The sequence below is a fragment of the Chiloscyllium plagiosum genome, unplaced genomic scaffold (genome assembly GCF_037043375.1).
Source record: "Chiloscyllium plagiosum isolate Xiang-an unplaced genomic scaffold, Cpla_swu_hap1 HiC_scaffold_36, whole genome shotgun sequence".
NCBI lineage: Eukaryota > Metazoa > Chordata > Chondrichthyes > Orectolobiformes > Hemiscylliidae > Chiloscyllium > Chiloscyllium plagiosum.
Window position 1 is genome coordinate 44,242,875 of NW_028270174.1, and position 22,464 is coordinate 44,265,338.

At 43.2% G+C, this 22,464-nt stretch overlaps 1 protein-coding gene across 7 annotated transcripts in view; it reads right to left on the bottom strand.

The window, feature by feature from the left end:
- rbm46 (RNA binding motif protein 46) overlaps positions 1-22,464 on the bottom strand; it is a 350,512-nt gene that overhangs the window by 213,316 nt on the left and 114,732 nt on the right. For 5 of the 7 annotated variants that reach the window (XR_015753360.1, XM_087980132.1, XM_087980130.1 and 2 more), the window contains one exon: positions 3,433-3,597. The exons of 1 other annotated variant lie outside the window; for it this stretch is intronic. Coding sequence is in view for 5 of the 6 variants with exons in the window: in XM_087980132.1 (XP_087836258.1) it covers positions 3,433-3,597 (165 nt within the window). In the remaining variant the exon portion in view is untranslated. The remainder of the gene's footprint in view (positions 1-3,432; positions 3,598-22,464) is intronic. One more of the 7 variants, XM_087980131.1, reaches the window with a different exon arrangement.

The window sequence follows — 22,464 nt, forward strand, 5'->3', positions numbered from 1 at the left end:
TCTTCCTCCAGTTGTCAGGTAGCTTTGATTTGGAGGTGGCGGAGGACCAAGACCCTTAGTGGAGTGGGAGGGGGAGTTGAAATGGTCGGCAACAGGGTGGTGGGGTTGTTCATGCGTGTGTCCCAGAGATGATCCTTGAAACCTTCTGCGAGTTGGTGTCTTGCCTATCTGATGTCAAGGAGACCACGTTGAGAGCAGCAAACACAGTAGATGAGGTCATAGAGTCATAGAGATGTACAGCATGGAAACAGACCCTTCGGTCCAACCCGCCCATGGTGTGAAAAGATCCTCTGCAGCTTTCCATGGAGGTGAGGGGGAAGTTGTGGGTGCAGGTTTTACACCTGGGGAAGGAAGTATATCTGCGGTGGTAGGATCTGATTGTAAGTGATGGAAATGGTGGAGGATAATGCGCAGTAACTGGAGATTGGTGGAGTGGAAGGTGAGGACGAGGAGGATTCTATCCTTGTTGAGGTTGGAGGAGTGGGATTCAAGGCCGGAGGCGTGGGTTATGGAGGAGATGCACTGGAGGGCATTGTTGATCATGTCGGAGGGGAAATTGTGGTCCTTGAAATAGGAGGCCATCAGGGAAGTCCTGGAGTAGAATTGCTCCTTCTGGGTGCAGATATGGCAAAGGCAGAGGAATTAGGAGTAAGGTACAGTGTTTTTATAGGAGGCAGTGGGGGAAGAGGTAGCTGTGGGAGTCGGTGGATTTAAAATAGATTTCCATGTGTTTTTGGTCACCAGAGATGGAGATAGAGAGATCCATGAAGGGGAGGGAGGTGTCCAAGATGGTCCAAGTGAACTTAAGGTCAGGGTGTAAGGTGTTAGTGAAGTGATGAACTGTACAACCTCCTTGTGGGAGCACGAGGGGACGCCGATAGAGTCAACAATGTAGCGGTGGAAAAGGTGGTGCCAGTGTAACTGCGGAAGACAGAATGTTCTGCATATCCTACAAAGAGGCAGGTTTGTGAGGACCCAGGCAGGTGCCCATGACTACCCGTTTGATCTGAAGGAAGTGGGAGGATTCAAAGGAGAAGTTGTTGAAGGCGAGGACCAGTTCCACCAATCGAATGAGTGTGTTGGTGGAAAAGGGACTGGTTGGGTCGGCAGGAGAGCAGGATATAGAGGGCTTAGAGCCCTTTGTCATGATGATTGAACATGTACAGGGACTGGATGTCATGGTGAAGGTAAGGCATTGGGGGCTGGAGAAACAAATGTCATACAGGAGGTGAAGGGCATTGGTAGTGTCCTGAATGTATGTGGGGAACTCCTGGACCAAGCCCGAATGAATGTGGGGAGTTCTTGAACCAAGCCCACTTAAAAAGGGACTTACCTCGAGAGTCAGGCCTCCAAATTTAACAGAGCGGCGAGGAGAGAGGGCGGAGAGAAACGAGGGATCCCAGGAAATTTTTAAGTGGGTGAGATCTAAACCTGAGACCCTACACCGTAGGGCCTCCCTTCCACCCACCTCCTCTAACCTTACTAAGAGTCTGTAAACTCGATAAGTTTTCAGGTTTTCTCTTTTTTTTTTCTTTTCTTCTTTTCCTTGTCTACTCCTCTGTGGGCTTTCAGATTAGTGGGGTATGGCTGATAGGGCAGTTACATGTTCCTTCTGCAAAATGTGGCAGGTGAGAGACACTTCACATATCTCTGCTGACTACATCTGCGGGAAGTGCACCCAAGTCCAGCTCCTCGAAAACCGAATTAGGGAACTGGAGCTGGAGCTGGATGAATTATGAATCATCCGGGAGGCTGAGGGAGAAATTGAGAGAACGTACAGGGAGATGGTCACTCCTCAAACACAGGATAAGGACAGCTGGATTACATAGAACATAGAAAAGTACAGCATAGAACAAACCCTTTGACCCACGATGTTGTGCTGAGGATTAATCCTAATGTAAGATAAATATCTTAAAACTATGACCCCTCATGTCAGTCAATCCTGCCCTGGGGAAAAGTCCCTGGCGAGTGACTTAACCATGCATCTTATTAGTTGTACACCTCGATCAAGTCACCTCTCTTCCTCCTTCTCTCCAGAGAGAAACGTCCAAGCTTAGTCAACCTCTCTTCGTAAGACAAGCCCTCCAGTCTAGGCAGCATCCTGGTAAACCTTATTTGTACCCTCTCCAAAGCCTCTGTATCTTTCCTATAATAGGGTGACCAGAACAGGACACAATATTCCAAGTGTGGTCTCACCAGGCTCCTATAGAGATGCAGCAAAACCTCACAGCTCTTAAACTTGATCTCCCTTGTAATGAAAGCCAAAACACCATATGTTTTCTTAACGCAACACCAAGTTAAGGACCAAAGGGCCTGTTCCCCTGCTGTGCTGTTATATGTTCTATGTGGCGATCCAGCCATTGAAGCAATCCACATATGATTTGCCTCATTGATGAAATGGTCATAACTGGAGATTTGGCACACATGCATTTAGTGAAAGTAAAATTTAAAATCATCATTATCGCACAAAGCAAATGATTGTTCTCTCATTAGAGAGATTGACTGGTGGAGGTATGCTCCCTGACAGTTGAGAAGCACAGCAGGTCAGGCAGCATCCAAGGAGCAGGAGAATCGACGTTTCGGGCATAAGCCCTTTTTCAGGAATGAGGAAAGTGTGTCCAGCAGGCTAAGATAAAAGATAGGGAGGAGGGACTTGGAAGAGGGGTATTGGAAATGCGATAGGCAGAAGGAGGTCAAGGTGGTGCTAACTTCGAGCGATTTGACTGAGACAAGGTGGGGGGAGGGGAAATGAGGAAACTGGAGAAATCCGTGTTCATCCCTTGTGGTTGGAGGGTTCCTAGGCGGAAGATCAGGCGCTCTTCCTCCAGCCGTCGTGTTGCTATGGTCTGGCGATGGAGGAGTCCAAGGACCTGCATGTCCTTGGTGGAGTGGGAGGGGGAGTTGAAGTGTTGAGCTATGGGGTGTTTGGATTGGTTGGTCCGAGTGTCCCAGAGGTGTTCTCTGAAACATTCCGCAAGTAGGCGGCCTGTCTCCCCGATATAGAGGAGGCTACATCGGGTGCAGCGGATGCATAAATGATGTGTGTGGAGGTGCAGGTGAATTTGTGGCAGATATGGAAGGATCCCTTGGGGCCTTGGAGGGAAGTAAGGGGGGAGGTGTGGGCACAAGTTTTGCATTTCTTGCGGTTGCAGGGGATGGTGCCGGGAATGGAGGTTGGGTTGATGGGGGGTGTGGACCTGACGAGGGAGTCACGGAGGGAGTGGTCTTTTCGGTACGCTGATAGGGGAGGGGAGGGAAATATATCCCTGGTGGTGGGGTCCGTTTGGAGTTGGCGGAAATGACGACGGATGATACGATGTATATGGAGGTTGGTGGGGTGGTAGGTGAGGACCAGTGGGGTTCTGTCCATTACTCCATTATCTTGTCAGTTAAAATTCCACATAATAATAGATCAGAATAAATATTTCTCACTGCCTTCTTTGCTACTTCCTTCCGCTGTTCATTCTCTACTTCTGCTTGTTGCTTTTTCTTTTCCTCCTCTTTCTTCTTGCTGGAGGATTCTTTAAGCACACTTTTTTTCTTTGCCTTCCAGGCCTCAAATGAAACCTTTGCTTCCTTTTTGCTTTCAAGCTTCTCCTTTAAAAGAACAACAGTTAAATCTTAGAATCATCTTCAAAAATGTAAAAAAAAATTAAAATGCAAATTAACCAAGCAGGATTTCCCAACCAACATTCCCTTTGCACCATGCTCTCATTTTTGGATCATTGGAATCTCTTCTGGAATGGAATGACCTATATAAGAAGGGAAGGTTGCACTGATTTGGAAGGGGACTAATATATTGGTGGGGAGATTTGCTAGAGCTACTTGGGATGATTTAAACCAGTAAGGGGAGGCCCCAGAGAGATCGTGAGAGAAGAGATCGGCTAAGGCTGGTGCAGTTGAGCAAAGGAGCAAATCTGACAGTCATGGCAGGCAAGATCATGGCAGAGGGCGATGTAAGACTGATAAACCAAATTTACTTCAATGCAAGAGACCTGACAAGTAAGGTAGGTGAACTCAGGTATGGTTGGAAACATTGGACTGCGGAAACGTGGCTATGGGATGGATAGGACTGGCAGTTTAATATTCCAGGATATAGATTCTATAGGAGAGATAGAAAGGAGGAAAGGGAGTGGGGAAATGTCATTTTTGGTTAGGGATAACATTATAGCTATATAATGTGGAGTTGCCAGTGTTGAACTGGTGGACAAAGTTAAAAATAAGGCGGCACAGTGGCCTAGGGCCACTGCCTGTATGGAGTTTGCATGTTCTCCCCGTGTCTGCGTGTGTTTCTTCCAGGTGCTCCAGTTTTCTCTCACAGTCCAAAGACATGCAGATCAGGTAAATTGGCCGTGCTAAATTGCCCATAGTGTTAAGTGCATTAGTCAGGGGTAAATATAGGGGAATGGGTCTGGGTGGATTACTAGTCGGAGGGTCGGTGTGGACTTGTTGGGCTAAATGGCCTGTTTCCACACTGGAGGGTATCTAAACTACCTGACGAAAGAAACAGCGCTCCGAATCTTGTTCTGACAAATAAACTTGTTGGACTATAACCTGGTGTTGTGTGATTTAGGGAGGATATTGAGTGGAGTTACTTGGGTGAAATTGAGAAATAAGAAAGGGATGATCACCTTATTGGGATTGTACTTTTGACCCCACCCCCCCATTGGTCAGCAGGTCATTGAGAAGCAAATTTCTAAGGCAATCTCAGGGTTATCTGTAAGAAGAATACGATTGTAATGGTAGTGGATTTTAACTTCCAAAACATAGACTGGGACTGCCATAGTGTTAAGGGCTTGGATGGACTGGAATTTGTTAAGTGTGTATAAGAAAATGTTCTTATTCAGTATGTGGTGTACCTACCAGAGAATGAGCAAAGGTTGATCTTCTCTTGGGAATAAAGGCAGGGCAAGTGACTGAGGTGTCATTGGGGGAACACTTTGGGGCCAGTATCATAATTCCATCAGTTTTGTAATAGTTACAGAAAAGGATAGACCTGTTCTAAAAATTAAAGTTCTAAATTGGAGGAAGGCCAATTTTAACGGTATTAGGCAGGAACTTTCAAAAGTTATGTGGTGGCAGATATTCACAGGTAAAAGGATGGCTGGAAAGTGAGAGACTTTCAAAAATGAGATAACAACAGTATGTTCCTGTTAGTGTGAAGGACAAGGCTAGTAGGTGTAGGGAATGCAGGATGACTAGAGAAATTGACGTTTTGGCCAAGGAAAAGGAGGAAGCATACTTCAGGTGTAGACAGCAGGATCTAGTGAATCCCTAGAAGAGTGTAAGGGCAGTAGGACTATTCTCAAGAGGGAAATCAGGAGGGCAAAAGGGTGACATAAGTTAGCTTTACCAGATAGGGCTAAGGAGAATCCAAAGGGATTCCACAAATACATTATGGACAAAAGAAGGACTATGGACAGAATAGGACCCCGTAAAGATCAGCAGAACAATAGTGTGTCCAACTGCCAAACTGGAAAAAAGAAAGATTCCTACTGGAGTTGGGGGAGGGGAGAGAGGACATAGTGATAGAGAATGTAACAAGCAAAGCTAAAAAAAGGAAGGGATGGGTTCACAATTTGAAGGTCTTGAACTCAATATCAAGCCCAGAAGGTTGTAAAGTGCCTAGTTTAAGATGAGATGTTGCTTCTCCAGTTTTTGTTGTGATTTGCTGGGGCTTTCCAGTATGCCGAGGACAGACAATGGGCATGCAACAGGACACTGTTAAAATGACAATGAGAAGATCAGGGTCAGGCTTGCAAACAGATCAGAGGTGTCCTGCAAAACAGTCACTCAATCTGTGTTTGGTTTCTCCAATACTGAGTCAGACACAATGGGTGCTGTACATACATACATAAGATTGAAGTAGGTACAGGTGAAATGCTATTTAACCTGGAAAAGCTGTTTATGCCCTTGGATGGTGAGGAGGGAGGACATGAAAGGGCAGGTGTTGTACCTTCTGCGATTACATGGGAAGGGGGGTAGTGTTGATGGTCAAGGAATGGACTAGGATATCCCAGAGGGAACGATCCCTGCCAAATGCGCATGGTGGAGTGAGGGGAAGATGTGTTTGGTGGTGGCATTCTGTTGGAATTGTCTGAAATGGTGGAGAATGATCCTTTGAATGACTAGATTGATTGGATAAAAGTAAGAACAAGAGGGATCTGATCACACTGTTGTAATTGATGGAAGGGTGGAAGCACAAGTGATAGATTGGATGTAGTTGAGGGCCCTGTCAAGCACGGTGCAAGGAATGAGGGATTATGGACGAAGGCCAGGCAGAAGGGATTAATATAATTTGGTGCCATGTTTGGCATGACATCATGGGCCGAATGGCCTGTTCCTGTGCTATATATTTCTATTCTTTATATTCTAAGTGACGAAAAAATTTTGTGAAGGTCCAAACCCTCCAACCTGGCAACATCCTTATAAATCTTTTCTGAACCCTTTCAAGTTTCACAACATCCTTCCTATAGCAGGAAGACCAGAATTGAACACAGTATTCCCAAAGTGGCCTAACCAATGTCCTGTACAGTTGCAACATGACTTCCCAATTCTTATACTCAATGTATTAACCTATAAAGGCAAGGAAACCAAACGCCTTCTTCATTATCTGTCTATCGCCAACTCTAATTTCAAGGAAGTATGAACCTGCATTCTAAGGTCTCTTTGTTCAGTAGCATTCACCAGGACCTTGCCATTAAGTGTATAAGTCCTGCCCTGATTTGCCTTTCCACATTTATCTAATTTAAACTCCATTTGCCACTTCTCGGCCCATTTGCTCATCTGATCAAGTCGCATTTGTCAGCGTTTGGCCCGTATTCCTTTAAACCTTCCTGTTTGGATACCTATCCAGATGCCTTTTAAATATCCTAATTTACACTTTCCTCCAACACCTCCTCTGGCAGCTCGTTCTATACAGGCACCACCCTCTGCCTGATAACAGCCTGTCAGGTCCCATATAAATCTTTCTTTTCTCACCTTAAACCTATGCCATAGTAGGTGCAATGGTTAATTTTCAAAAATGTATTCAATTCTGGACAAGTTCCAACAGACTGGAAAGTAACAAACATAGCCCCTATTCATGGACAGAACAAGGCAGAAAATAGCAAATAGAAGGTCAGTTAGCTTGATATTAACTTTGTCATGGTTGAGGTGTTAGAATCATCAAGGTGGTTAGAAGTTGAAAAACCCAAAGGCAATTAGGAAGGCCTCAGCACAGTTCAGTGAAAGGGAAATTATGGTTAACCAATTTATTTAAATTCTTTGATGAGAAACATTCAGAGTGGATAAAGGGGAACTTGCTGATGAATGGACTTCCAGAAGGCCTTTCACAAGGTACCACATAAAATGTTATTGTGCACAGCAGGAGTTCATGTTGTAAAGAGTAACATTCTGGCATGCATAGAAGACTGGCTGTTAGCTCAGTTTTATAGAATGGCAAAACAGGTTTCTGCTCCTAATTTGCATGTTTGCATGTTTCTTCTCAGGATAAAAACTCGTGCAGTTTCATGCGCTCTTCCAGGTCCTTGTTTTGGCTCTGAACTAAAGGTAATTCAGCTGAAATATTAACCCTATGGGAGAAGTTTTCTCCACATTAGCAGGCAACGAAAGTGGCAGACAGGAAAGAAGGTGGCAATGTGAAGACAGCTTGCCTCAGCAGCACATCAGAAATTAAGTAAAAATTGGGAAAGGCAGTGGTTGATCCAAACTGATGAAAATTAAGGACTTTAAGTTGTCAATTCTTAATTAGCAGCTCCAGGCAAAACAAGACATCTTTAGGCTATCCCATTACTATGCATGCAGACTTATTTTGTATTCATTTTTGGAATGTGGGCATCACTGGTTGGCCAGCATTTATTGCCTGTCTCTTGCTGCCCTTAAGAAGGAGGTGGTGATCTGCCTTCATGAACTGTTGATGTCTATGTCTTGTGGGTTGAACAAGTTGTTAAGGAGGGAATTCCAGGATTTTGAGCCAATGACAGTGAAGGAATTATGAAGTTTTTCAAGTCAGGATGGTGAATGACTTGGAGGGAAACTTGCAGGGGGTGGTGTTCCCACATATCTGCTGCCCTTGTCCTTTAATATGCAGTGATCATGGATTTGGAAGGTGCTATCTGAGGATCTTTGGTGAATTTTTGTGCATCTTGTGGATAGTACACACTGTTGGTACTGAGCATCAATGGTGGATGGAATGGATGCTTGTGGATGTGGTGACAGGCAAGCAGGCTGCTTTGTCCTGGATGATGTCAAGCTTCTTGTTGGAGCTGTACCCATTCAGGCAAGTGGGGAGCATTCTATCACACTCCTGACTTGTGTCTTGTAGACGGTGGACAGGTTTTGGGGAGCCAGCCGGTGTATTACTCGCTGAAGTACACCTAGCTTTTGATCTGCTCATGTAGTCACAGTGTTCATGTGGCAAGTCCAATTGCGTTTCTCTTCAATGGAAGCCACAGCCTGCTGATATTGAGGGATTCAGCGATGGTAACAATGTATGTCAATGGGTGATGGTGAAATTGTCACTTATTAGAGATGACCATTGCCTGGTATTTGTGCAGTGCAAATGTTCCTTGCTACTTGTCCAATCCAGATGTTGTTGCATTTGAGCCTGGACTGTTTCAGTATCTGAGATGACACAAATAATGCTGAACATTGTGCAGTCATCTGTGAATATTCCCACTTCTGACCTTATGATGGAGCAAAGGTCATTAATGAAGCAGCTGAGTGATTAGGCCGAGGGCTCTTAAGATCTTCTGGAGAGCTGTCCTGGATCTGAGATAATGCACCTCCAGCAATCACAACCATCTTCCTATATACCAGGTAATGACTCCAACCAGCAGAGAATTTGCCCCAATATCCATTGATTCCAGTATTGCTTGGTCTCCTTGATGCCACACTCGGTCGAATGCAGCCTTGATATCAATGACTTTCACTCTCACACCAGCTTTGGAATTCTGCTGTTTTATCCATGTTTTAAATAAGGCTGTAATGAGCTCAGGAGCTGGGTGGCCCTGGTTGAACCCAAACTGCACGTCACTGTGCAAATTATTGTCAGTTTGGTTGGGTTAAATTAGAGTAAATTCCTGAGCTGCTAGACCAAGGAAGCCAACTCCTAGGGAAGAGGGTGGCTCTGACAGGCATTCCCCTTTCTGTCGTTCTGACTCCCTGCAACACTCACCTTATGAGCCCCCAAATCACAAACTATCCCCTAAAGTCTTCCTCATCTCTGATCCTTTATCTGGTGGGGATAAGGAAAAGGAAGAGAAAGGGGCATTACGGCAGCAATTCTGCAGATGCCAGCATCTAGTTGGCCAACAAGTCATAGAGTATTAGAGATATATAGCATGGAAACAGACCTTTCTGACCAATCTGTCCATGCCGACCAGATATTCCAACCCAATCTAGTCCCACCTGCCAGCACCTGGCCCATACCCCTCAAAACCCTTCTTATTCATATACCCATCCAGATGCCTTTTAAATGTTGCAATTATACCAGCTTTCATCACTTCCTCTGGCAGCCCATTCCACATACGCACCACTCTCCGGATGAAAACATTGCCCCTCTCACCCTAAACCTATACCCTCTAGTTCTGGACTCCCTCACCCCAGAGAAAAGACCTTGTCTATTTACCCTATTCATACCCCTCATGATTTTATAAACCCCTATAAGGTCGCCCCTCAGTCTAAGTCCACATGAGTGAATGCACGCCCTGGTCTGGTTTCACAATAACAGCAGAAATACTGTCAGCAGTTAATCGCTATAGTGGAAATGGTACTATAAGAGTAATGCAGACTAATATTCTGGTGGTTTGATTCCCACCATGGCATATGGTGAAATCTGAATTTAATAATGATCTGGAAATAAAAGTAATTGTCACAAATACTAATGAAGACAATCCACCATCTTTATCTGATTTGGCTGCATGTGATCCCAGACCTAACTGCGCTCTGAAATGACCTGGCAAGTATTCCAGTTCAATGGCAATAAATACAGACAGAGCCAACAATGTCCATGTTTCATGCCAAGAGTAGATGCAGCCATTTTCTTCCTCATTTTGGCACCTTTGGTTTCAAGAGGAATAATGTTCCAGGATTTAGATATTTCCAGTGAGACAGAGAGGGATGTAAAAGAAATAGGAGAGTTTCATTACCGATTACTGAGAATATGACTGCTGTACTTCGGGAAGAAACTTCGGTGGCTCATCTCGTGAGGCCATATGGGCAGAGCTCAGGAATAGGAAGGGTACGATTACTTTGATGGGTTGTATTACAGTCCTCCCAAAAGCCATTCAGGAACAGTGACCATATCTCCGTACATTTTAAGTTAGTTACACATAAGGGTGTATAGTCCTCGGGTGAAAGTGTTAGTACTTGGGAGAGACAAACTACGATAATATTTGGCAGGAATAGGGGTATGTAGATTGGGGGTGGCTGTTTCAGAGTAAATCTACATCTGGCATGTGGGAATCTTTTAAAGGCCAGTTAGTTAGAGTTCAGGACCTGGATGTTCCTGTGAAAATTAAGGATTTGGGAACATTGGATGACAAGCGATATTGGGAGCTTATTTGGACAGAAAACGGAAGCATGTGTATGATTTAGATTGAAGATAGACAGAGCTCTCAAGGAATATAAAGAAAGCAGGAAACAACTGATACAAGGAATTAGGAGAAAAAGGGCCATGACATGATCTTGCAAAAGAAGATTAAGGAAAATCCTATGGTTTCTTATATGTTATAAAAGGAGCAAGAGGTTAGCTCGGGACAGGGTTCCCCCATTCAAGTACAACCTGAGGATGAGGGTAAGATCCATAGTCACCACTTTGCATCAGTATTCACACAGGAGAAAGACATGGTGGATGGTGAATCTAGAGACAAATATATTAATATTCTGGGGAATGTTTCGTAGAATCCATTCAATGTGTAAACAGGCCATTTGGCCCAATGAGTTCACACTAACCCTCCAAAGAGCATCTCACCTAGACCCATCCCTCAACACTATCCCTTGTAACCCTGCATTTCACATGGCTAATGCACTTATCCTACACATCCTTGGGGAATTTCACATGGCCAATCCACCTAATTTGCACATCTTTGGACAGTGGGAGGAAACCACAGCATTTGGCAGAAACCCACTCGGACACAGTGAAAATGTGCAAACTCCACACAGACAGTCGCCTGAGGGTGGAAATGAACCCGGGTACCTGGCACTATGAAATTGAACGAGTGTATGTTCATTTTAAGATATAAAATGTTTTCTGAATTTTAAAATAAATTTAAAATAGTCAGCTGCCAGAACAGCCAAGAGACGGGCTCCTTGGATTTCGCTGCTCCTTGGATGCTGCCTGAACTGCTGTGCTCTTCCAGCACCACTAATCCAGAACACGTAACAATTGGCTACCTGTTAAATGGATACCTAAGTTTTGGTTGAGGTTTTGACAACAATTGAAATTTAACCAATTACTTTAAATTATGCCCAGGGTACTCAAACCCAAATGAGTTTGAATTGACAACATTGGACCAATGAGCAGGAACGATGGTGGAGGGATAAAACAAGAGGGCATTTTGAAAATTGGTCAGAGCAACTGCCATAGAACCAGAGAGCTAACTGCCCGTCTAATAGCATGCTCTGAAAGAAACTTCAGAAGGCACTATCTATCAAAAGGTACCTTTTCTTGTAAAAGCAGTAAAAAGGAAAACCCAGGGAGAAGATAGCTGAGTTGGGAAGACTGAAGGGAGAGGAGACCATCTGTATTGACTTTGAGAAATTAAGTTAATGTAATGTTTAATAATTGTGTTATTGGAGCAGCATTTTTAGATAGTAATTAGTTAAGAAAAATGGGACTTGGATTTGTTTAGTTTTGTTTACTGTTCATTATTAGTTAGGAAAATAAATAGCTATTTCCCTTTTAAATGATGGAAATTAGCAGTTCTCTTTCACTCACTCAGCAGATTGTGAGGCGAGGCAAGTTTTTCTGGATGATAGTTTTAATTAGCAGAGGGATTCGACTTCCATGTCTAACAGTTTGGGGGCTGGTCTGGGATTTGGACAGGTTGGGAGAGATACAGTCTGGGATTTGGACAAGGTTGGACTGGTTTAGCAGATCTGGACAGATCAGGTACAGAATCTGGACAGATTTGAACAAAAGGTCCCAGCAGATTTAAACATACTTCGCAATTAGTGTCCTGGATATTTAAATAAAACTGAGGTGGGAAGAATCTTCTTAATTTCAGATACTTGTACTTGGTTAGATTAAAAGTGAGAGAAATGGCACTTTCAGCTACTACATGTTTTCCAGGTGTGGAAGAAGTGACTTTGGGAGTTTTACAAAAAGTGAGCAAGGGAAAGCTGCTGCAATTGGCAGACAAGGTGGAGCTGGAATTGCCTGTGTCTCTGAAAAAAGATGAGGTTATTACCAAAATAGCTCAAATGTGCCACAAAGGCCATTAGAATCTTTGGAAATGGCTAAAATTCAATTGCAGACAAAACAGTTTGAGTAACACGAAAAAGAAAAGGAGAGAAGATTATTAGCGGCGCAAAAAGAAAGAGAGAAGAAAAAGGGAAAGAAGAGCCATGTTGGGAGAGAAGGTTCTTAGCTGAGCAAAAAGAGAGAGAAGAGACGGAGAAAGGGAGAGAATTTAAAATCTAGCCGGCTGGAAGAACATGGAATTGCTAACAGATGGGCTTTTCCAAAATAGATACATTTAATAATTAGTTGTTAAATGGATACCTATGTTTAGGGTGCTGTTTTGACAACAATTCAAATTTAACCAATTAATTTAAATTATGCCCAGGGATACTCAAATCCAATTTTGTTTGAATTTATTGTATTGACAACATCGGATCAATGAGCAGGAACTATGTTGGGGGAATTTTAAAAAGTGGGCATTTTGAAAATTGGTCATACAAATTGCCATAGAGCCAGAGAGCTAATGCCTGTCTAATGTCTTGCTCTAAAAGAAACTTCAGAAGGCACTATGTACCTTTCCCTGTAAAAGCAGTAAAAAGGAAGATGACCCAGGGAGGAGAGTTGGAAAGGAAAGGAAGGAAGCCTGATGGGAGAGAAGACCATCTGTATTGACGTTGAAAAATTAAGTTAATGTAATATTTAATAATTGTGTTAGTGGAGCAGCATTTTACAGAGTCAGAGTCAGGTAGTAATTAGTTAAGAAAAAAAGGGATCTGGATTTGTTAATAGTTTTGTTTAGTGTTCACTATTAGAGTTAGGAAAATAAATAGTGGAAATTACAATTTCTCTTTTTACTCACTTTTAGGCGATTATGAGTCGCAGCGACCTTTTCTAGGCGTTTGGTTTTAATTAGCAAAGGGATTCGGCCTCTGCATTTTAGCATGATGCAGTAGTGCTAACCACTGAACCACCATGCCACCCAAGCCAGATGTTATTGCACTTGAATGTGGACTATTTCAGTAGGAGATGTCTTGAATTGTGCTGAACATTGTGCAATCATCACTGAACATCCCCACTTTGACCTTGTGATAGAGAGAAGGCCATTGATAAAGCAGCTGAAAATGTTGGGCCTCGGACACTACCCTCAAGAACTCCTGCAGAGATGACTCCTTCCCAGCAATCACAACCATCTTTCTATGTATCAGGTGCTACTCCAAACAGCTGAGAGTTTGCCCTCTGATAGCCATACATTCCAATTTTGCTCGGTCTCCTTGAAGGACTATCATTCTCACCTCACCTCTGGAATTCTGCTGTTTTGCCCATATTTGAACCAAGGCTGATTTGGAAAAGGAAGTGATGTGTGTTTTAAAGTAGAGGGAGGTGAGGAGGAATTTGCTACAGCCTTGTACAGTGGTGATCTATGGTGAGCTGGTAAGATGAAATACAGTACTGGTTTGGTTATAGAAGTCAGAGAGTAGAATTGCTAGGGTGTTTGTCAAATTGTCAAACCAGTCCACAGAGATCAGTGCTGAGATTCCTTTGATCGTAATATATCCAATGATTGAAAAGATTGTTGGTGGTCTGACGAGCATGTTTGCAGATGACAAAGATTGGAGGAGCTGCAGATGATGAGGAGGATTGCCAGAATATACAGCTGGATATAGATATGCTAGAAACTTGGACAGAGAAATAACAGATGGAATTAAAGCTGATAAATATGAGGTGATGCATTTTGGAAGGTCTATTGCAGGATGAGAGTATACAGTAAATGGCAGAATTCTTCAAAGCATTGACATACCGAGGGATTGAGGCAAAGAGGTCCACAGTTCTCTGAAAGTGGCAACGCGACTAAATAAGATGGTCAAAATGGTATGCTTGCTTTCAGCAGTCAGGGCAAAATATAAAAATTGGGAAGTCATGTTGCAGCTGTATCAAACTTTAGTGCTAATGCCAATGCGTATGAACTGGAACCCAGTTCTCTTTACCAGGCTTTGTGCCACATATTCATTTCTCTGATCTTATTCACCTTATGTCAATTTGCATATGGCTCTGGTCATAATCCAAAAATTACTCCAGTTAAGATTCTGCTTCTGAATGTGGGGCCCAGTTCTTCAATAGTGACTATACAGAAGCTCTTTTCTTATCCTGCTTTGTTGTTGGTAGCTACACGGATCTTAATGATTGTGCGCTCCCACTTCCATTGTAGATTCTTCATTATACCTGATCAGATGTCCCGATGCCTGGCAGTGGGCAAGTAACACAGCCTTCTTTGGTCTTGCTCTTTGCTGTGGTGATCCATTAATTGCTGGTGCACTCACCCTTACTACCACCACATAGCTTTGTGCTCCTCAGACTTGAATCATATATTTTTCTCTCCACTGCCCAGGGACAGTAACGTAAGTAATCTTTCTGTAGCAAAGTGAGTGAAACTTGACTTTTCTTATTCTTTTACAGAATGTGAGCATCATTGCATTCACTAGCACTTTTGCTCCTTCAGAAAGTATCTGGGTATTACTTTCCATGAGGTGAAGACGTTGTTCTGACAGTGATGTTATGTTGAAAAGTTTCAAGATTTTGACCCAGCAACAATAAAAGCATGACAATACATTTCCAATCCATAGAGATGTGCTAGTTGGAGGGGAAGACAGAGATGGTGCCGTTCCCATCTGCCTGCTACTCTTGACTTTCTCGGCTGGTAGGGTTTGCCAGATGCTTTGAAAGGCATCTCAATGAGATGATACACAGACCACTGAATGAGGAGATGTAAAGAAAGTAAATGGGATACTTGCCTTCAGTAACCAGGGCATAGAATATAGGAGCTAGAAAGTCTTGTTAAAATTCAGAAAACATTGGTTAAACCATAGATGGAATACTGTGCACAGTTTTGGTCGCCATACTATCAGAAAGACGCGATTGCACTGGAGAGGGTGCAGAGAAGATTAACCTGAATGGAAAGTCTCAGTTATGAGGTGAGACTGGTTAGGCTGAATTTATTTTCCCTGGAAAAGAGCAGACTGGGAGGGAATCTGTTTGGGGTATACAGAATTATAGAGGTAAATCATGCAAATTGATTGAGTTATCTATTATCATATGTACGGAAGTACAGTGAAAAGCTCTGATTACGAGCAGTACAGGCAGATCGTTGTAAGCAAGGATGTACAGATCAGAAAAGCTTAGACAGAGGTGCACAGGTTACATTGCACATGGCGTGCACTAGGCAAGAGCAACATTAGCAAAGTTGGCATTATTGGAGACTAGACAGTCCATTCATCAGTCTTTGAGGTGATCGTTGCCCCATGGCAGATATGTCTTAAGACCAGAAAACATTAGTTTAAGATGATGAACATGTGGTTGGAGGAGATCTAAGGAAGAATTTTATTCATCCAGAGGGCGGTTGAAATATGGAATATATTGGTGATGGAGGCAGCTAATCTCACAGCATTTACAAACAATTTGGAAGAGCATTTAAGATGCTCGTCCATAGTCAACTACAGAATAAGTGCCAGGTAAACAGAATTAGTATAGTTTGACGTTTCTTGGTTGAAATGATAGGCTTAACAGCCTGTTTCTATGCTACGTAAATCGATGATTATATGCATTCCTGAAGCTTCTCCCCTGTTTTTAATGTTCTTTATATGCTTCCTTTTCTTAACCAAATTCTCAATATTCCTTGACATCCCTGGATTTGCTGCTCTTGCCCTTCACGCTTACAACCTGAATTCTCACTATACCACTACGCACAATAGTATAGCCCTTCAGACCACCATATGAGTCGTATAGAATGCCATTCTAAACTAATCACACCTGCCTGCACATGGTTCATATTCCTCTACTCCCTGCCTCTACTTGTTTCTGTCCAAGTGCTATCGATTCTGCTTCCACCATATCCGCTAGCAGCATGTTCCAGTTATCGACCAACCTCTGTGTAAAAAACTTTTAGATTAGATTAGATTACATTACCGTGTGGAAACAGGCCCTTCGGCCCAACAAGTCCACACCAACCCGCCGAAGCGCAACCCACCCATACCCCTACATTTACCCCTTACCTAACACTACGGGCAATTTAGCATGGCCAATTCACCTGACCTGCACATCTTTGGACGGTGGGAGGAAACCGGAGCACCCGGAGGAAACCCACGCAGACACGGGGAAAACGTGCAAACTCCACAAGTCAGTCGCCTGAGGCGGGAACTGAACCCAGGTCTCAGGCGCTGTGAGGCAGCAGTGCTAACCACTGTGCTACCGTGCCGCCCATTTACTCGCAATTCTCCCTTAAACCTTTCCCCTCTCACTAGTATTTGACATTTCTACTGACTATACACTCTGTGCATGCCTCTCAAAAAAGTATATCCTTCTATCTCATCACCCGTTAGCCTCCAACACTCTAGCGATAACACTATCAGTTTGTCTAACCTCTCCTCATAGATAATACACTCCAATTCAGGCAACATCCTGGTAAGACACTTTTGCACTCTCTCCAAAGTCTCCAAATCCTTCTTGTAGTGTGGTGACCAGAATTGCACACAATAATCCAAATTGGCGTAACTAATGTTTATCAGCTGCAACATGACTTTGTCAACTTTCACACTCAATGCCCTGATCGATGAAGGCAAGAATGTTGTATGCATCTTTACCACCTTATCCACATCTTGCCAATCTTAGGGAGCTTTGTACTTGCACCCCCAAGATCCTTCTGTATAGCAATGCTCCTAAGGGTCCTGCCACTTGCTGTATACTTTCCTCTTGCATTTGACCTCCCAAAATGCATCATTGCATCAATTTGTTTGGATTATACTCAATCTGCCATTTCCCTGCATAACTTTCCAACTGGTCCATATCCCATTACATCCTTTGATTACTTCCCTCAGAACAACAACTCCACTGATTTTTGCATTGTCTGCAAATTAATCAGACCACCTACATTTTAATCCAAATCATTTATATATATTACAAACCACAGTGGTCCCAGCACTGATCTTTTATGGCACACCACTGAACACAGATTGTACCACAAGCAGGATGATCCTTTAACCCGCCCAACCCAGGCCATCGTGATATCTTGGGACTCCGGAAAGATTGTGGAGTCGCAAGAAACTTCTAAAAATTAACTTACCTCTGTTTCCAGCTGTCCAGAGATGCCTAAAAAGGGAGGAGGAGCATCCAAGGCCAGGTCTGCAGCTCAGCCTGCAGCAGTCTCGGAGCCGATTACTCTCCAGGACCTGGTGAACCAGCTCTTGAAATCTCTCGAGATGTTGGGGAAACAAATTGAAGAGAAGCTGGCTCCAGTCTCTCTCATGCTGCACAAGCATGAGCAGCAGCTGGGAAACCTGGAGAAGAGGACGGATGAGGTGCAGCACAGGGTCACAGTGGTGGAAGCTGATGCTAATTCATCCAAGGGTGGGATCCAAGCCCTGGAGACAGAGGTCCGTAATGTGCGTGACCAAGTGGATGATCTTGAGAACAGGGGCAGGAGAAAAAAACACTCGGATCATCGGTCTGCCTGAGGGTAAGGAAGGTGAGCGGCCTGCAGAATTTGTTGAGGATTGGCTTCTGAAATTCGTTGATTTGGAGGCTGGCATGAAAGGATTGAAGATAGAGAGGGCTCACCGGGTCGCAGGGCGGAGATCGGCTCTGGGTCAATGTCCTCGTCCTCTCCTAGTGCGGTTCCATCATAACCGGTATGAGGGAGTCATGGAGGCTTCCAAAGTCCAGGGGAAGGATGCAAAGGCCCTGATTTACGAGGGCTCTAAGATCATGTTTTTTCACGAGTTCTCAGCGGCAGTGATCCAGAAACTAAAATCTTACGATGGTGTCAAGAGAAGACTGAGGGAGCTTGGGATTCAGTACTCTGAGGTATCCAGCGGTGCTTCAGTTTAACCTTAGATGGATCCATGCATCTCTTTGACACGTCAGAGAAGGCAAGAGATTTTGTGGACAAACTAACCTAATTTGAACAATTGTAGTATGTACAAATAGTGTTGTTTGGGTATGTGTTTATCATTTTGTAAAAGAAACAGAGGAAATCTGATTGGATCTTTTTCTTTCATTTTTTTCCTCTATTGATAATAATTTGGTTTAAACTATGTCTGGCAGTGGTTGAGATGAACATTTTCAATTTCTAAGTTAGGATATGCCAAAGGATGGATAGGATATTTATTCCTTTTTTTTAAAGAAAATTTTGTTTTATTCATATTGGCATTCTATGGGGTGTTTATTCTTTTCTGCTTGTGTTTGCACTGTGGCTCTAGCTGGGAGAAGTGAAGGTGGCTGGGATGGTTAGATGCCTACTTAAGGGTAGTTTGGGATGGGTCGTTGCCCCCTCTGGGCATGGGGTGAGTTCCCCTACTCAGTGCTGTTGGCACTTCATATGTTGGTTTGTTTTTTTGGTTTTTGTTGTTTTTTATTCTCAATAGTTTTGTAGGTTTGTTAAATGTAATGGTTTTAGTTTATGTAGTTTTTTAATTTGGTGAATCATGTGACACTAAGGCTCAGCAGTTTGTGGTTCGGGTTCCTCCTCTCTGGACTTTAAATGTTATTGTAGAAGATTATGGCTAATGATTTGATTAAATGGTGTACCTGGAATACCAAGAGAAATCACTCACTAATTAAGAGGAAAAAGGTACTCTTGAGTCTTAGAAAGGAGAAGGTCGATATTGCTTTGTTACAGGAGACACATTTGGATGACATGGAGCATCTGAAATTACAGCAGAATGGTTTTGACCAAGTTTATTTTTCATCATTTAATACCAGAAGTAAGGGAGTGGTTATATTGATTAGGAAAAATCTCCCATTTAAATTGTTGGAATGTGTTAAAGAAATACACAGGAGGTTTGTAATTCTTAAAGCCTTGATAAATGGGGAAGAATACAGCATTTTAAATGTTTATTGCCCCCCAGCTCATCATCTTAAACTTTTGGTAGATGCTTTTTCTAAACTGATAAGTCTCAAGTCCTGGCACATCATTATAGGGGGAGATTTTAACTGTCTCATGGATCCTACAGTAGACAGGTTGCCCAAAAGTCCCTTGATACCCTCTGTATAAACTAAACAGTTAGTGCGTCTGTGTGGGGAATTAGGGTTGGTGGACATTTGGAGGCATCTCCATCCTATAGGTAGGAATTTTACATTTTTCTCCAATCTGCATAGATGTCACATGAGGATTGACTTTTTTCTGACCCTTGCGGTAACCCTGGAACTGGTGGCATCTTGTAAGATTGGTAATATTACCATCTCTGATCATGCTCCAGTGTACCACACGGTTAGGATTAAGGACCTTACAATGGGTTCAAAGTACTGGCAAATGGATACCTTTATCCTCAAGGATAATAAGATTGTGCAGTATTCCTCGAGACATCAACATAGACTCGGTTGATAGCTCATGTGTTCTCTGGGAAACTGCCAAAGCCAATGCCAGGGGGTTAGTTATTTCATATTCCACCAGTAGGAGGCGGCAGAAGGGTGAGCAGCAACATGTCCTTGAAGCACGGTTGAAGCCAGCCCAGAAGGCCTACTTTGACAGACCCTCATTGGTCAAACTACAGAGGATTACGGCACTGCGGTCTGCACTAAATTCTGTGCTCATGCAAATGGCAGAGAAGGAGCTGACCTTTGCAAAGCAAAGGTTATATGAGCATGGTGACAAGCCAGGCAAATACTTCGCATACCTTGCCAGAAAGAGGAGTGCCCCACAAACCATTACAGCAATTAGGGAGGGATCTGGGAACCTAATATGTGATTCTAAAAAGATTAATGTGACGTTCCAGAGATTTTATTCTAAGTTATACCAATCTGAGGATTGTGAGGAGGGGCAGGCCAAAATGGAATCTTATTTTAGAGATCTGAAGCTCTCAGATGTGACTCCTGAACAACAGTCCTTTCTCAATGCTGCATTATCAGAGCAAGAAGTGCAGAAGCTGTGAGGCAACCTCAGAATGAAAGGCACCCGGTCCTGATGGACTTCCCAATGAATTCTATAAGGAATTTATAAGTATACTGTCAGGCCCGCTGCTCAATATGTTTAATGATTCATACACTCATGATTGTCTCCCACCATCTCTGAGAGAGGCCAATATTTCACTTATCCTCAAAAAAGGGAAGGACCTGGAAGACTGTGCTTTGTACAGGCCTATCTCCCTCTTAAATGTGGATTTTAAAATCCTCTCTAAGACTCTCGTGTTAAGGTTGGAGACTTTGTTACGTTCTATTATTAAAGAGGATCAGACGGGCTTCATAAAGGGTCGCAAATCCTCCAATAATGTTAGGAGGCTGCTTCATGTAATTCAAGCAGGCCAACAGCAGCCAGGGATTGGTGATTTCTCAAGATGCAGAGAAGGCATTTGACCAAGTTGCATGGCCGTACCTCTTCTATACTCTATAGCGATTTGGTTTGGGTGAAGTCTTCATTAGATGAGTAAAGGTTCCCTATGGTGTACCACTCGTGGCAGTCATTACCAACGGGGTACAATCAAGCAATTTCAATATTTTTAGGGGCAGCCGACAGGGCTGTCCCCTTTCACCACTGCCTTTTACGTTGGTGATTGAACCATTGGCAGAGGCCATTCGTGGGCATCCCAATATATCAGCTCCAGAAGTGGGGTCAAAATTACATAAGATCTCGTCGTATACAGATGGTGTCCTAATTCTTTTGACAAATCCAGCAGTTTCAGTACTTCACCTGATCAAATGCGTGAATGCATTGTGCGCTTTTTCAGGGTATAAGATTAATTTTGCGAAATCAGAGGCTATGCCTATGGGTGGTCTTATGAAGGAGCTGGCTCTTGAGGGTGACTATAGATTTCCATTTAGATGGTCACAGGGGGTTTTTGTGTATTTGGGCATATTCATTACTCCAGTTCTGGATTGACTGTTCAATGTCAATTTTATTCAATTATTTGGAAAATTAAACAAGATCTTCAAAGATGGGAGGAACTTCCAGTCTCATGGTTGGGTCAGATAGCGCTTATTAAGATGAATATTCTCCCCCGTTTGCTGTACCCTATGTAGATGCTCTCCCTGATTTTCAACAAGCCAACACTCAGGAGGCTGAACGGCTGGTTCAGCTCCTTTTATTTGGCTTCGTAAGCGGCCCCTCATTAAATTAGCCAAACTGTAGTTGCCTCACAGATTGGGGCGGAGTGGACCTTCCAGACATTAAAAATGACCAGTTTTAGTTTTTGTACTTATCTGCCATGTGGGACTTCAGCAAATTCTATGTAAACAACATCCACAACCCTTCCCTCATCAATTATCTTTGTCAGGTCTTCAAAAAATGCAATCAGTTTGGTGAGACATGGCCTTCCCAATACAAAAACCATGCTGTTGGTCACTGACTAGCCCATTTTCTTCCAAATATGAATATATCTTGTCCCTCAGTATCTTCTCCAAGAGCTTCCCCACCACAGATGTCTGGCTCATCAGCCTATACTTTCCTGGATTATCCTTGCTTCCCTTCTGAAACAAGGCAACATTGGCTAATCTCCTCTCCTCTGGAACCTTGCCTGTGGTCAAAGAGGATGTGAAGAAATGTACTAATGCCCCAGCTATTTCTTCCCTTGCCTCTCACAGATACCTGGGATAGATCTCATCTGGCCCTCTAACTTGTCTACGTTAATGCAATTTAGGATACCTAAAACTTCCTCCTTCAGAATATTGACAAAATCACACACTCATTCCTGCTCTCAAAATCAGTCATGGCCTTCTCCTCGGTGAATACTAATACAAAGTACTCACTAAGGATCTTTCCTACTTCCCTTCTTTGTCCTTGAGTGAACCTATTCTTTCCCTTGCCACCACTTCCTTCAAAGGGATTCTCCTTGACCTTGTTTGCTAAAGACATTTCATGGCCCCTTTTAGCCTCCCTAATTCTGCATTTAAGTTCCTTCCTAATATCTCCTCACAGGCTTTGTCAGTTTGTAATGTCCTCACCTATCATATGCTTCCTTCTTACTTTTGACTAAACTTACAATTTCCCTGGTCCTGGAATCCTGCCATTCCTATCCTTTAGTTTTGCAGGAACATGCATGTCTTGCACATTAATCAACTGGTCTTTTTTTTTAATA